This window comes from Salmo salar, chromosome 01 (genome assembly GCF_965601325.2).
Source record: "Salmo salar chromosome 01, fSalSal1, whole genome shotgun sequence".
NCBI lineage: Eukaryota > Metazoa > Chordata > Actinopteri > Salmoniformes > Salmonidae > Salmo > Salmo salar.
In genome coordinates, this window is record NC_138291.1 from 135983176 (window position 1) to 135998361 (window position 15186).

At 42.8% G+C, this 15186-nt stretch overlaps 1 protein-coding gene across 2 annotated transcripts in view; it reads left to right on the top strand.

The window, feature by feature from the left end:
• Positions 1 to 15186, top strand: part of ak3 (adenylate kinase 3) — a 54983-nt gene that overhangs the window by 17253 nt on the left and 22544 nt on the right. For both annotated transcript variants that reach the window (XM_014125544.3, XM_014125536.3), the window contains exon 3: positions 1514 to 1686. In XM_014125544.3, the coding sequence (XP_013981019.1) occupies positions 1514 to 1686 (173 nt within the window). The remainder of the gene's footprint in view (positions 1 to 1513; positions 1687 to 15186) is intronic.

The following is a 15186-nucleotide window of genomic DNA, read 5'->3' on the forward strand; positions in this document are numbered from 1 at the left end:
AAAGGGGTGTGAATATTTTCTGAAGGCACTTTAACAGGAAGTAAGTAGCACCTGTATTCATTAGGCTACTGGTCATTAGGGTACATCGTTTTTAGGCACGTACGTACACACACACACACACACACACACACACACACACACACACACTGGGGACTAGGTTACACCAACACAGGCTTAGGTAAAAAGACACTCCAAAAACCTTCAGATGAGTAAGAAAAAGCTTTAGATGTATCTACATTGAACAGATCTTGATTGCTTTCATGCTATTTATTACAACTTTGTCATGTTTTTATAGATGAATAGATGTATGCTTTTTGTGGGAAAAAGCCACTATGTAGAAAAAATGTCTCTCAATGGGTTAAAAACCTTAGGCCACTAATATGACAACTGATATTGTATGTGATGAAGGGGCATGGACTATCAGATCAATTTATGTTCAGCCTGGCCCAAGGCGGTTTTCCATTTCAAAATGGCTGTCCAAGTGGGAGATAATGACAAATTGTACAGTCATACATGTATCTTGTTTAGGGTACTATAAAGAGTTAGAATGATTTGACCTTTTACAAAGCATCTCACCAACGGAACTCTAAGCTTGGTTGTGTGGTACATGTAAATGCATGGTCCTTAGCAGTTAAGCCTGGTAGGCTCCTGGTAGGGTCGTAGTCTGTTATAAGGTGACCTATCTTCTCTCAATTAATCTTTGCATGATTCCTCGCCTCCTTTCTTCTCGGATTCCATCTCATCTCCTTCTCTTACGCATTGGACGAAAAGGTCAGAGGGAAGGGACTTTGGAGCTTCTCACCCTATATGGTTAAGAAGGAGGCGAGGAGAGATGATGCAAAGAATTGTGGAAAAATGTATTGGAAAAGAGCCTGACTCTCCTCCTTTCCTGTCAGGGTTTTCGAACTATGAAGATCTATAACATCAGCCACGCTAGTGTATTATACACTGAGTGTACAAAACATTAAGGACACCTTCCTAATATTGAGTTGCACCCCCCCTTTTGCCCTCAGAACAGCCTCCATTCGTCGGAAGAATGGACTCTACAAGGTGTCAAAAGCATTCCACAGGGATGCTGGCCCATGTTGACTCCAATGCTTACCACAGTTGTGTCGAGTTGGCTGGATGTCTTTGGGTGGTGGACCATTATGGACACACAGGGGGAACTGTTGAGTGTGGAAAAACCCAGCAGCGTTACAGTTCTTGACACAAACCTACTACCATACCCCATTCAAAGGCACTTAACTCTTGTCTTGCCCATTCACCCTCTGAATGGCACACATACACAATCCATGTCTCAATTGTCTCAAGGCTTAAAAATCCTTCTTTAACCTGTCTCCTCCCCTTCATCTACACTGATTGAAGTGGATTTAACAAGTGACGTCAATAAGGGATCATAGCTTTCACCTGGATTCACCTGGTTAGTCTATCATGGAAAGAGCAGGTGTCCTTAATGTTTTGTACACTAGGTGTATATCTCTAAGGTTATGACTGGGTCTCTCCTGTCTGGCAGGGTTCCCCCGTACTGTGTCTCAGGCAGAGTCTCTGGACAACGTGTACAGTGTGGACACAGTCATCAACCTGGACGTGCCTTACCAGACCATCAAACAGAGACTGACTTCTCGCTGGCTCCATCTGCCCAGCGGACGTGTCTACAACATAGACTTCAACCCACCCAAGATCGCTGTAAGTTGGGTCAATGAGCCACAGATGTATTTGACAGCTAGATAAAGGGTGGCAGCTAGCCTAGCCGTTAGAGCATTGGGCCAGCAACTGAACGGGTGCTGGTTCGAATCCCTGAGCCAACAAGGTGATGAATCTGTCGTTATGACCTTGAGCAAGGCATAAGAGCATCTGCTAAATGACTGAAATGTAGATACTACTGAGTTATAGTGAAGCTTCTGCTCTAAATGTGTATGGCCACCTTTTACACAGGCCTTATCACACTGTAATTAGAATGATATTACACATGTAATAACCATGTAACAGGATAGTAAAAACACTGATATGGCAGCTATGTCTTGTTCCATTTCTCCCAACACACAGTTGCTCTTGTCGTTAGCTAGCTTTTATATGAATATACAGCTGCTCTTTAAAAGCTCTTAATTGTCCTAATCCACCATGCAACCATCTAACACTCATGTTATCAAAATATGGGTATTTAAATAAAAATGTCCTTGAACGTTATTGTACTCATTTCAGACAGAAGATGTGGAATATAATAAGAATGGCGCCAGAGGTTTTTTTTTCTCGCATTGTTTGTAACTTGTTTTGTACATAATGTTGATGCTACCGTCTCTTATGACATAAAAATAGCTTCTGGATATCAGAACAGCGAATATTCACCTCGAATTGGACAAATATTTTTTCTTTGATGAGTCTGACGCGAAAGATATACATTTGAAGTCGGAAGTTTACATACACCTTAGCCAAATACATTTAAACTCAGTTTTTCACAATTCCTGACATTTAATCCTAGTAAAAATTCCCTGTTTTAGGTCAGTTAGGATCACCACTTCATTTTAAGAATGTGAAATGTCAGAATAATAGTAGAGATTTATTTCAGCTTTTATTTATTTCATCACATTCCCAGTGGGTCAATAGTTTACATACACTCAATTAGTATTCGGTAGCATTGCCTTTAAATTGTTTAACTTGGGTCAAATGTTTTGGGTATCATTCCACAAGCTTCCAACAATAAGTTGGGTGAATTTTGGCCCATTCCTCCTGACAGAGCTGGTGTAACTGAGTCAGATTTGCAGGCCTCCTTGCTTTTTCAGTTCTGCCCACAAATTTTCTATAGGATTGAGGTCAGGGCTTTGGGATGGCCCCTCCAATACCTTGACTTTGTTGTCCTTAAGGCATTTTGCCACAAGTTTGGAAGTATGTTTGGGTCATTGTCCATTTGGAAGACCCATTTGCGACCAAGCTTTAACTTCCCGACTGATGTCTTGAGATGTTGCTTCAATATATGCACATAATTGTCCTTCCTCATGATGCCATCTATTTTGTGAAGTGCACCAGTCCCTCCTGCAGCAAAGCACCCCCACAACATGATGCTGCCACCCCCCTGCTTCACGGTTGGGATGGTGTTCTTCGGCTTGCAAGCGTCCCCCTTTTTCCTCCAACCGTAACAATGGTCATTATGGCCAAAACAGTTCTATTTTTGTTTCATCAGATGACATTTCTCCAAAAAGTACAATCTTTGTCCCCATGTGCAGTTGCAAACCGTAGTCTGGATTTTTTTATGGTGGTTTTGGAGCAGTGGCTTCTTCCTTGCTGAGTGGCCTTTCAGGTTATGTCGATATAGGACTCGTTTTACTGTGTATATAGATTCTTTTGTACCTGTTTCCTCCAGCATCTTCACAAGGTCCTTTGCCGTTGTTCTGGGATTGATTTGCACTTTTCGCACCAAAGTATGTTAATCTCTAGGAGACAGAACACGTCTCCTTCCTGAGCTGTGTGGTCCCATGGTGTTTATACTTGCGTACTATTGTTTGTACAGATGAACATGGTACCTTTAGGCATTTGGAAATTGCTCCCAAGGATGAACCAGACTTGAGGAGATCTACAATATTTTGTCTGAGGTCCTGGCTGATTTCTTTTGATTTTCCCATGATGTCAAGCAAACAGGCACTGATTTTGAAGGTAGGCCTTGAAATTCATCCACAGGTACACCTCCAATTGACTCAAATTATATCTCTTAGCCTATCAGAAGCTTCTAAAGCCGTGACATAATTTTCTGGATTTTTCCAAGCTGTTTAAAAGGCACAGTCAACTTAGTGTATGTAAACTTCTGACCCACTGGAATTGTGATACAGTGAAATAATCTGTCTGTAAACAATTGTTGGAAAAATTAGTTGTGTGATGCACAAAGTAGATGTCCTAACCGATTTGCCAAAACTATAGTTTGTTAACAAGAAATTTGTGGAGGGGTTGGAAAACGAGTTTTAATGACTCCAACCTAAGTGTATGTAAACTTCCGACTTCAACTGTAATGTTGCACCCAGACAAGGCCCAAATCCCCGTCATTCGTATGAAGAAAATAAGGAAATACAAGGTGCAGAGATCAGGGTGCCTTGTGAGAATTCGTCAGCGAGTGTGTAATCCGCCTTTACTATCCGTTCTATTGGCCAACATGCAATCACTGTAGAATTAACTGGATGAGCTCCTACCAATGGGACATTAAAAACTATAATATCTTATGTTTCACTGAGTCGTGGCTGAACAACGACATGGATAAGTTTGAATCCTCCTACACAGGCTCTGACGCTCGTCGGATGTGGCAGGCCTTGCAAACTATTACGGACTACAAAGGGAAATCCAGCCGCGAGCTGCCCAGGGACGCGAGCCTACCAGACGGGCTAAATGCCTTTTATGCTCGCTTCGAGGCAAGAAACACTGAAGCATGCATGAGAGCACCAGCTGTTCCGGACGACTGTGTGATTATGCTCTCTGTAGCCAATGTGAGCAAGGCCGCGGAGCCAGATGGATTTCCAGGACGTGTACTTAGAGCATCGCGGACCAACTGGCAACTGTCTTCACTGACATTTTCAAACTCTCCCTTACTGAGTCTGTAATACCTACACTACCGGTCAAAAGTTTTAGAACACCTACTCATTCAAGAGTTTTCTTTATTTTGCTATTTTATACATTGTAGAATAATAGTGAAGACATCAAAATGAAGAAATAACACATATGGAATCATGAGGTAACCAAAAAAGTGTTAAACTAAATATATTTTATATTTGAGGATCTTTGCCTTTTGCCTTGATGACAGCTTTGCACACTCTTGGCATTCTCTCAACCAGCTTCACCTGGAATGATTTTCCAACAGTCTTGAAGGAGTTCCCACATGCTAAGCAGTTGTTGGCTGCTTTTCCTTCACTCTGCGGTCCGACTCATCCAAACCATCTCAATTTGGTTGAGGTCAGTTGATTGTGGAAGCCAGGTCATCCCGTGTGGCTCAGTTGGTAGAGCATGGTGTTTGCAATGCCAGGGTTGTGGGTTCGATTCCCACGGGGGACCAGTACGGAAGAAAAACAACTCATGAAATGTATGCATTCACTACTGTAAGTTGCTCTGGATAAGAGCGTCTGCTAAATGACTCAAATGTAAATGATGCAGCACTCCATCACTCTCCTTCTTGGTAAAATAGTCGTTACACAGCCTGGAGGTGTGTTGGATAATTTACCTGTTGAAAAACAAATGATAGTCCCACTAAGCTCAAACCAGATGGGATGGCAGAATGCTGTGGTAGCCATGCTGGTTAATTGTGCCTTGAATTCTAAATAAATCACAGACAGTGTCACCAGCAAAGCACCCCCACACCATAACAGGTATTTTTGGAATTCGTTCCAGTCATTGGCAGCAGAGAACTGGAAGGAAAAGCGGCCAAAGAGGAATAGGCTTTCGGGGTGACACATGAAATATACCTGCTGGAACGAGTGCTATGGGTGGGTGCTGCTATGGTGACCAGTGAGCTGAGATAAGGCAGGGCTTTATCTAGCAAAGACTTATAGATGACCTGGAGCCAGTGGGTCTAGCGCCGAATATGTATCGAGTGCCAGCCGACGAGAGCATACAGGTCGCAGTGGTGGGTAGTATATTACAAGGGCATGTTTGGCAGCATGAGTGAAGGATGCTTTGTTGCGAAATAGGAAGCTGATTCTAGATTTAATTTTGGATTGGAGATGCTTAATGTGAGTCTGGAAGGAGAGTTTAGTCTAACCAGACACCTAGGTATTTGTAATTGTCCACATATTCTAAGTCAGAACCGTCCAGAGTAGTGATGCTGGACCGGCGGGCAGGTGCGGGCAGCGATCGGTTGAAGAGCATGCATTTAGTTTTCCTTGCATTTAACCTCTATGGGCTAGGTGGGACGCAAGCGTCCCACCCGTGGTGCACTCCATCAACAGCAGGTGCATTTCAAGAGCGGCAAATTTGAATCCAAATAAATGTCAAAATTCAAATTTTTCAAACATACAACTATTTTACACCCTTTGAAAGATAAACATCTCCTTAATCTAACCACGTTTTACGATTTCAAAAAGGTTTTACGGCAAAAGCATAAATTTAGAGTATGTTAGGACAGTACATTTACAAGAGTTGTGTGTAATGTTTTGTCAATTCAAAGACAGGGTCACCAAAACCATAAAACCAGCTAAAATGATGCACTAACCTTTTACAATCTCCATCAGATGACACTCCTAGGACATTATGTTAGACAATGCATGCATTTTTAGTTCTATCAAGTTCATATTTATATCCAAAAACAGCGTTTTACTATGGCATTGATGTTGAGGAAATCGTTTCCCTCCAATAACCGGCAGTCAAGTCAGCAACACAAATTAAATAATTAAAATTAGAAAACATTGGTAAAATATTATATTGTCATTTAAAGAATTATAGATTTACATCTCTTGAACGCAATCAACTTGCCAGATTTAAAAATAACCTTACTGGGAAATCACACTTTGCAATAATCTGAGCACTGCGCCCAGAAAAATACGCGTTGCGATACAGACAAGCCGTCATGTTGGGGAGATCTAAAATCGAAAATACTATGTAAATAATCCATTACCTTTGATTCTCTTCATCAGATGTCACTTCCAGGTATCACAGGTCCATAACGAATGTAGTTTTGTTCAAAAAAGCTCATCATTTATGTCCAAAAATCTCCGTCTTGTTGGCACATGATCTAAGCCCGCCGGACTTCACTTCATGAACGAGGGGAAAAAATATATTTCCGTTCGTTCAAACATGTCAAACGTTGTATAGCATAAATCATTAGGGCCTTTTTTAACCAGAACATGAATAATATTCAAGGTGGACGAATGCATTATCTTTTATAACGTATTGGAACGAGGGTACCCAACATGAACTCGCGCGCCAGGTGTCTAATGGGCCATCATCGTTCCATGGCTCTTGTTCGGTCAGATCTCCCTCCAGAAGACTCAAAACACTTTGTAAAGGCTGGTGACATCTAGTGGAAGCAATAGGAAGTGCCAAAATATTCCTCAGCCCCTGTGTTTTTCAATGGCATAGGTTTAAAGGTAATACAACACATCAGGTATCCACTTCCTGTCAGAAAATGTCTCAGGGTTTTGCCTGCCAAATGAGTTCTGTTATACTCAGACACCATTCAAACAGTTTTAGAAACTTTAGAGTGTTTTATATCCATATATAATAAGTATATGCATATTCTAGTTACTGGGTAGGATTAGTAACCAGATTAAATTGGGTACATTTTTTTATCCAGCCGTGCAAATACTGCCCCCTAGCCATAACAGAGCAGTTGGAGGCCACGGAAGGAGAGTTGTATGGCATTGAAGCTCGTCTGGAGGTTTGTTAACAGTGTCCAAAGAAGGGCCAGAAGTGTACAGAATGGTGTCGTTTGCGTAGAGGTGGATCAGAGAATCACCAGCAGCAAGAGCGACATCATTGATGTATACAGAGAAAAGAGTGGGCCCGAGAAATGAACCCTGTGGCACCCCAATAGAGGCTGCCAGAGGTTCGATCAACAGGCCCTCCGATTTGAACTCTGTCTGAGAATTAGTTGGTGAACCAGGCGAGGCAGTCATTTGAGAAACCAAGGCTGTTGAGTCTGCCGATAAGAATGTGGTGCTTGACAGAGTCGGAAGCCTTGGCCAGGTCGATGAATATGGCTGCACAGTATTGTCTTTTATCGATGGCGGTTATGATATCGTTTAGGACCTTGAGCGTGGCTGAGGTGCACCCATGACCAGCTCGGAAACCAGATTGCATAGCGAAGAAGGTACGGTGGGATTCGAAATGGTCGGTGATCTGTTTGTTAACTTGGCTTTCGAAGACCTTAGAAAGGCAGGGTAGGATAGATATAGGTCTGTAACAGTTTGGGTCTAGAGTGTCTCCCCCTTTGAAGCGGGGGATGACCGCGCCAATCTTTGGGGATCTCAGACGATACGAAAGAGAGGTTGAACAGGCTAGTAATATGGGTTGCAACAATTTCGGTGTTTAATTTCAGAAAGAGAGGGTCCAGATTGTCTAGCCATGCTGATTTGTAGGGGTCCAGATTTTGCAACTCTTTCAAAACATCAGCTATCTGGATTTGGGTGAAGGAGAAATGGGGGAGGTTTGGGAAAGTTGCTGTGGGGGGTGCAGGTCTGTTGCCCGGGGTAGGGGTAGCCAGGTGGAAAGCATGGCCAACCGTAGAAAAATGCTTATTGAAATTCTCAATTATTGTGGATTTATCGGTGGTGACAGTGTTTCCTAGCCTCAGTGCAGTGGGCAGCTGGGAGGAGGTGCTCTTATTCTCCATGGACTTTACAGTATCCCTGAACTTTTTGGAGTTTGTGCTACAGGATGCACATTTCTGTTTGAAAAAGCTAGCCTTTGCTTTCCTAACTGCCTGTGTATATTGGTTCCTAACTTCCCTGAAATGTTGCATATCGCGGGGCCTATTCAATGCTAATGCAGTACGCCACAGGATGTTTTTGTGCTGGTCAAGGGCAGTCCGGTCTGGAGTGAACCAAGGGCTATATCTGTTCCTGGTTCAACATTTTTTGAATGGGGCATGCTTATTTAAGATGGTGAGAAAAGCACTTTTAAAGAATAACCAGGTATCCTCTACTTACGGAATGAGGTCAATATCCTTCCAGGATACCCAGGTCAGGTATTAGGGAGCGTTTGACAGTGATGAGGGGTGGTCGTTTGACCACAGACCCATTACGGACGCAGGCATTGAGGCAGTGATCGCTGAGATCCTGGTTGAAGACAGCAGAGGAGTATTTAGAGGGCAGGTTGGTCAGGATGATATCTATGAGGGTGACTGTGTTTACAGATTTGGGGTTTGTGCCTGGTAGGTTCATTGATCATTTGTGTGAGATTGAGGGCATCTAGCTTAGATTGTAGGATGGCCGGGGTGTTAAGCATGTCCCAGTTTAGGTCACCTAACAGTATGAGCTCTGAAGATAGATGGGGGGCAATCAATTCACATATGGTGTCCAGGGCACAGCTGGGGGCAGAAGGTGGTCTATAACAAGCGGCAACGGTGAGAGACTTGCTTCTGGAAAGGTGGAATTTTAGAAGTAGAACCTCAAATTGTTTGGACATAGACCTGGATAGTATGACAGAACTCTGCAGGCTGTCTCTGCAGCAGATTGCAATTCAGCCCCCTTTGGCAGTTCTATCTTGTCGGAAAATGTTATAGTTAGGGATGGAAATTTCTGGATTTTTGGTGGTCTTCCTAAGCCAGGATTCAGACACGGCTAGGATATCCGGGTTGGCAGAGTGTGCTAAATCAGTGAGTAAAACAAACTTAGGGAGGAGGCTTCTAATGTTAACATGCATGAAACCAAGGCTTTTATGGTTACAGAAGTCAACAAATGAGAGCGCCTGGGAAATGGGAGTGGAGCTAGGTGCTGCAGGGTCTGGATTAACCTCTACATCACCAGAGGGACAGAGGAGAAATAGGATAAGGGTACGGCTAAAGGCTATAGGAACTGGTCGTCGTGTGCGTTCGGAACAGAGAATAAAAGGAACAGGTTTCTGGGCGCGGAAGAATAGATTCAAGGCATAATATACAGACAAGTGGAGGTAAACCTAGGCATTGAGTGACGATGAGAGAGGTTTTGTCTCTAGAGACATCATTTAGACCAGGTGAGGTCACCGCATGTGTGGGAGGTGAAACAAATGGGCTAGCTATGGCATATTGAGCAGGGCTGGAGTCTCTACAGGGAAATAAGACAATAATCACTAACCAAAACAGCAATGGACAAGACATATTGACATTAGTGATCATAGGGACCAGTGGGAGGCTAGGTGAGCTGGAGACACGGCGATTCAGACAGCTAGCGGGCCGGGGCTAGCAGAAGGGCCTTAGGGGGGACGTTGCAATGGAAGAAGTCTGTTGTAGCCCCCTCGGACGGTTACGTCGGCAGACCAGTCGTGTTGGATTGGCAGGGCTCCGTGTAGGCAGTAAAAGGGTCCAGGCCAATTGGCAAAATGGGTATTGTAGCCCAAGAAATTGGCTGATGGTCCTCTTTAGCTAACAGTCCGATATGCTCTGGACAGTTAGCGGGCCGCTGCTAGCAGATGGACCTTCAGGGGACGTCACGACGGAGGAGCCTGTTGAAACCCCTCGGGCGGATTTCGTTGTTGATGTGTCTGTTACTTGAACTCTGTGAAGCATTTATTTGGGCTGCAATCTGAGGCTGGTAACTATAATGAACTTATTCTCTGCAGCATAGGTAACTCTGGGTCTTCCATTCCTGTGGCAGTCCTCATGAGAGCCAGTTAGTGCTTGATGGTTTTTGCGATTGCACTTGAAGAAACTTTCAAAATTCTTGAAATGTTCTGTATTGATTGACCTTCATGTCTTAAAGTAATAATGGACTGTTGTTTCTCTTTGCTTATTTGAGCTGTTCTTGCCATAATATGGACTTGGTCTTTTACCAAATAGGGCTATCTTCTGTATATCCCCCTACATTGTCACAACACAACATGATGCTGGTTGAGAGAATGCCAAGTGTGTGCAAATATGTCATCAAGGCAAGGGTGGCTATTTGAAGAATCTCAAATCTATTTTGATTTGTTTAATACTTTTTTTTGTTACTACATGATTCCGTATGTATTATTTCTACTATTATTCTACATGTATGAAATAGTAAAAATAAAGAAAAACTCTTGAATGAGTAGGTGTTCTAAAACTTTTGACCGGTAGTGTACATGTTTCAAGCAGACCACCATAGTCCCTGTGCCTAAGAAAGCGAATGTATTCTGTTTAAATGTCTACCGCCTGGTAGCACTCATGTCGGTAGCCATGAAGTGCTTTGAAGGGCTGGTCATGGCTCACATCAACACCCTCATCCCGTAAACCCTAGACCCAGTCCAATTTGCATACCACCCCAACAGAAACACAGATGACGCAATCTCGATTGCGCTTCACACTGCCCTTTCCCACACTGCCCTTTCCCACAAAAGGAACACCTATGTGAGAATGCTGTTCATTGACTACAGCTTAGCGTTCAACACCATAGTGCCCACAAAGCTCATCACTTAGCTAAGGACCCTGGGATTAAACACCTCCCTCTGAAATTCGATCCTGTACTTCCTGACAGGCCACCCCCAGGTGGTAAGGGTTGGCAACAACACGTCTGCCACGCTGATCCACAACACGGGGGCCCCTCAGGGGTACATGATTAGTCTCCTCCTGTACTCCCTGTTCACCCACAACAGCGTGGTCAAGCACGACTCCTCTCCATCATTAAGTTTGCTGACGACACAACAGTGGTGACACCTAGATGAGACAGCCTATAGGGAGGAGATTAGAGACCTGGCAGTGTAGTGCCAGGACAACAACCTCTTCCTCAACGTGAGCAAGACAAAGGTAATGATCGTGGACTACAGGAAAAGGAGGGCCGAACATGCCCCCATTCACATAGATGGGGCTGTAGTGGTGCGGGTCGAGCATTTCAAGTTCCTTGGTGTCCACATCACCAACAAACTATCATGGTCCAAACACACTAAGAAAGTTGTGAAGAGAACACGACAATTCCTTTTCCCCCTCAGGAGACTGAACATATTTGGCAAAGGTCCCCAGATCCTCAAAACGTTCTACAGCTTCACCATCGAGAGCATCCTGACTGGTTGCATCCTCGCCTGGTATGGCAACTGCTCGGCATCCAACCGCAAGACGCTACAGAGTGTAGTGCATACAGCCCAGTACATCGCTGGAGCCAAGCTTCCTGTCATCCAGGACCTATATACTAGGTGGTGTCAGAGGAAGGCCCCAAAAATGGTCACCAAGTCATAGACTGTTCTCTCTGCTACCGCACGGCGAGCGGTACTGGATCGCCAAGTCTAGGTTGAAAAGGCTCCTTAACAGCTTCTACCCCCAAGCCATAAGACTGCTGAACAATTAATCAAATGGCCACCTGGACTATTTACACTGACCCCCCCCCCCCCCCCCCCCCCCATTTGTTTTTACACTGCTGCTACTCAGTTGTGGAAAAAGTAACAAATGGTCATACTTGATACCTTAATAAGATACCTTAATAGAACATGACTCAGGTAAAAGTGAAAGTCACCCAGTAAAATACTACTTGAGTAAAAGTCTAAAAGTGTTTGGTTTTAAGTATTCTTAAATGTCAAAAGTAAATGTAATTCTTAAAATATACTTAAGTATCAAAAGTAAAATGTCAAATTCCTTATATTAAGCAAACCAGATGGGACAATTTGCTTGTTTTTTAAATGTATGGATAGCCAGGGGCACACTTCAAACGAAGCATTTGTGTTTAGTGAGTCTGACAGAAAAGAGACAGTGGGGATGACCAGGGAGGTTTTCTTGATAAATGTGTGAATTAGACCATTTTCCTGTCCTGCTAAGCATTCAAGTACTTTTGGGTGTCAAGGAAAATGTATGGAGTAAAAAGTACATTATTTTCTTTAGGAATGTAGTGAAGTAAAAGTTGTCAAAAATATAAATACTAAAGTATAGATGCCCCCAAAAAACGACTTAAGTAGTACTTTAAAGTATTTTTTACTTATGCATTGTCACTTTACCCTTACCTACATGTACAAATTGCCTCAACTAACATGTACACCTGCACATGGACTCGGTACCGGTACCCCCTGTATATAGCCTTGTTTTTGTTATTTTATTGTGTTACTTTTTCTTTTTTTACTTTAGTTTATTTAGTAAATATTTTCTTAACTCTATTTCTTGAACTGTATTGTTGGTTAAGGGCTTGTACGTAAGCATTTCACGGTAAGGTCTATTCGGCACAGGTGACAAATAAAATTGTATTTCATTTTATTTGATTTAACATGACAGCTGCGTGTTCTAAATACCTCCATTTACATTGAGACCTTCCACTCTTTTAATTTCTTCACATTCACAACAGTAAGTAAGAAGATTGCCATAGCCTACCTGTAAATCATTTGTAATTTACCTTGTATTTTCCTGTTATGGTGAATTAAAGTTGGCTACTCAAAACCTTGTCAGATACGCCTATCATAACATTTTGCTAGCATGTTAGCTAGCTACACTACATGAACGAAAGTATGTGGACACCTGCTCGTTGAACATCTCATTACAAAATCATGGGCGTTAATATGGAGTTTGTCCCCATTTGCTGCTATAACAGCCTCCACTCTTCTGGGAAGGCTTTCCACTATGTTGGAACATTGCTGTGGGGACATTAGTGAGGTTGGGTACTGATGGTGGGAGATTAGGCCTGGCTCGCAGTCAGCGTTCCAATTCACCCCGAAGATGTTTGATGAAGTTGAGGTCAGGGCTCCGTGCAGGCCAGTCAAGTTCTTCCACACCGATCTCAACCAACCATTTCTGTATGGACCTCGCTTTGTTCACGGGGGCATTGTCATGCTAAAGCAGCCAACTTTAATTCACCATAACAGGAAAATACAAGGTAATTATTTACAAATGATTTACAAGAAGGCTATGGCAAGCTTCTTACTTACTGTTGTGAATGTGAAGAAATGAAAACAGTGGGAGGTCTCAATTTAAATGGAGGAATTTAGAACATGCAGCTGTCATGTTAAATGCCGAATAGACCTTACCGTGAAATGCTTACTTACAGTTGAAGTCAAAAGTTTACATACACTTAGGTTGGAGTCATTAAAACTCGTTATTCAACCACTCCACAAATTTCTTGTTAACAAACTATAGTTTTGGCAAGTCGGTTAGGACATCTACTTTGTGCATGACACAACAAATTATTCCAACAATTGTTTACAGATAGATTATTTCACTTATAATTCACTGTATCACAATTCCAGTGGGTCAGAAGTTTACATACACTAAATTGACTCTGCCTTTTAACAGCTTGGAAAATTCCAGAAAATGATGTCATGGCTTTAGAAGTTTCTGATAGGCTAATTGACATAATTTGAGTCAATTGGATGTATTTCAAGGCCTACCTTCAAACTCAGTGCATCTTTACTTGACATCATGGGAAAATCAAAAGAAATCAGCCAAGACCTCAGAAAAAGAATTGTAGCCTGGTTCATCCCAAGCCTGGTTCATCCTTGGGAGCAATTTCCAAACGCCTGAAGGTACCAGGTTCATCAGTACAAACAATAGTACGCAAACATAAACACCATGGGACCTTCTGACTTCAACTGTACAAGCCCTTAACCAACAATACAGATCAAGAAATAGAGCTAAAAAAAATTTGCTAAACAAACTAAAGTAAGAAAAGGGGCCTTCCCTAAACTGTTGCCACAAAGTTGGAAGCATAAAATCGTCTAGAATGTCATTGTATGCTGTAGCGTTAAGATTTCCCTTCACTAGAACTAAGGGGCCAAGCCCGAATCATGAAAAACAGCCACACACCATTATTCCTCCTCCACCAAACTTTACAGTTGGCACTATGCATTGGGGCAGGTAGCGTTCTCCTGGCTTCCGCCAAACCCAGATTCATCTGTCGGACTGCCAGATGGTGAAGTGTGATTCATCACTCCAGAGAATGTGTTTCCACTGCTCCAGAGTCCAATGGCATTACACAACTCCAGCCGATGCCTAGCAATGCGCATGGTGATCTTAGGCTTGTGTGTTGAGACAGAGGACTGGATGTTTCATACACCTCTATATGTGTGCCTATACATTTCGTCAAGACCAACTGTTTCACGTGAGTTTTGCAAACAGGATGGAACTTTAGTAGATAACAGCCTCTTAACTTTGCACTTTGAGGCTGCTTGGTCTGGGAGGCAGGTGCATAGTCTACATTGTAAAGATAGTAAGCCTCAAAACACCATGATTGTGTAATGAAACCATGAAACGTAGTCCATGTAACCTGAGATCTGGTGTTTAGAGGGTGTTTGAATGTAAACCCAATGTACAGTGCATTCAGAAAGTATTCAGACCTCTTGACTTTTTCCAAATTTTGTTATGTTACGGCCTTATTCTAAAATGTATTATTTTAGTTTTTTTTGTCTTCAATCTACATACAATACCCCATAATGACAAAGCTAATGAAACTGAAATATCACATTTACATAAGTATTCAGACCCTTTACACAGCACTTTATTGAAGCACCTTTGGCAGCAATTACAGCCTCGATCTTCTTGGCTACAAGCTTGGCACACCTGTATTTGGGGAGTTTCTCCCATTTTTCTCTGCAGATCCTCTCAAGCGCTGTCAGGTTGGATGGGGAGCATCGCTACACAGCTATTTTCAGATTTCT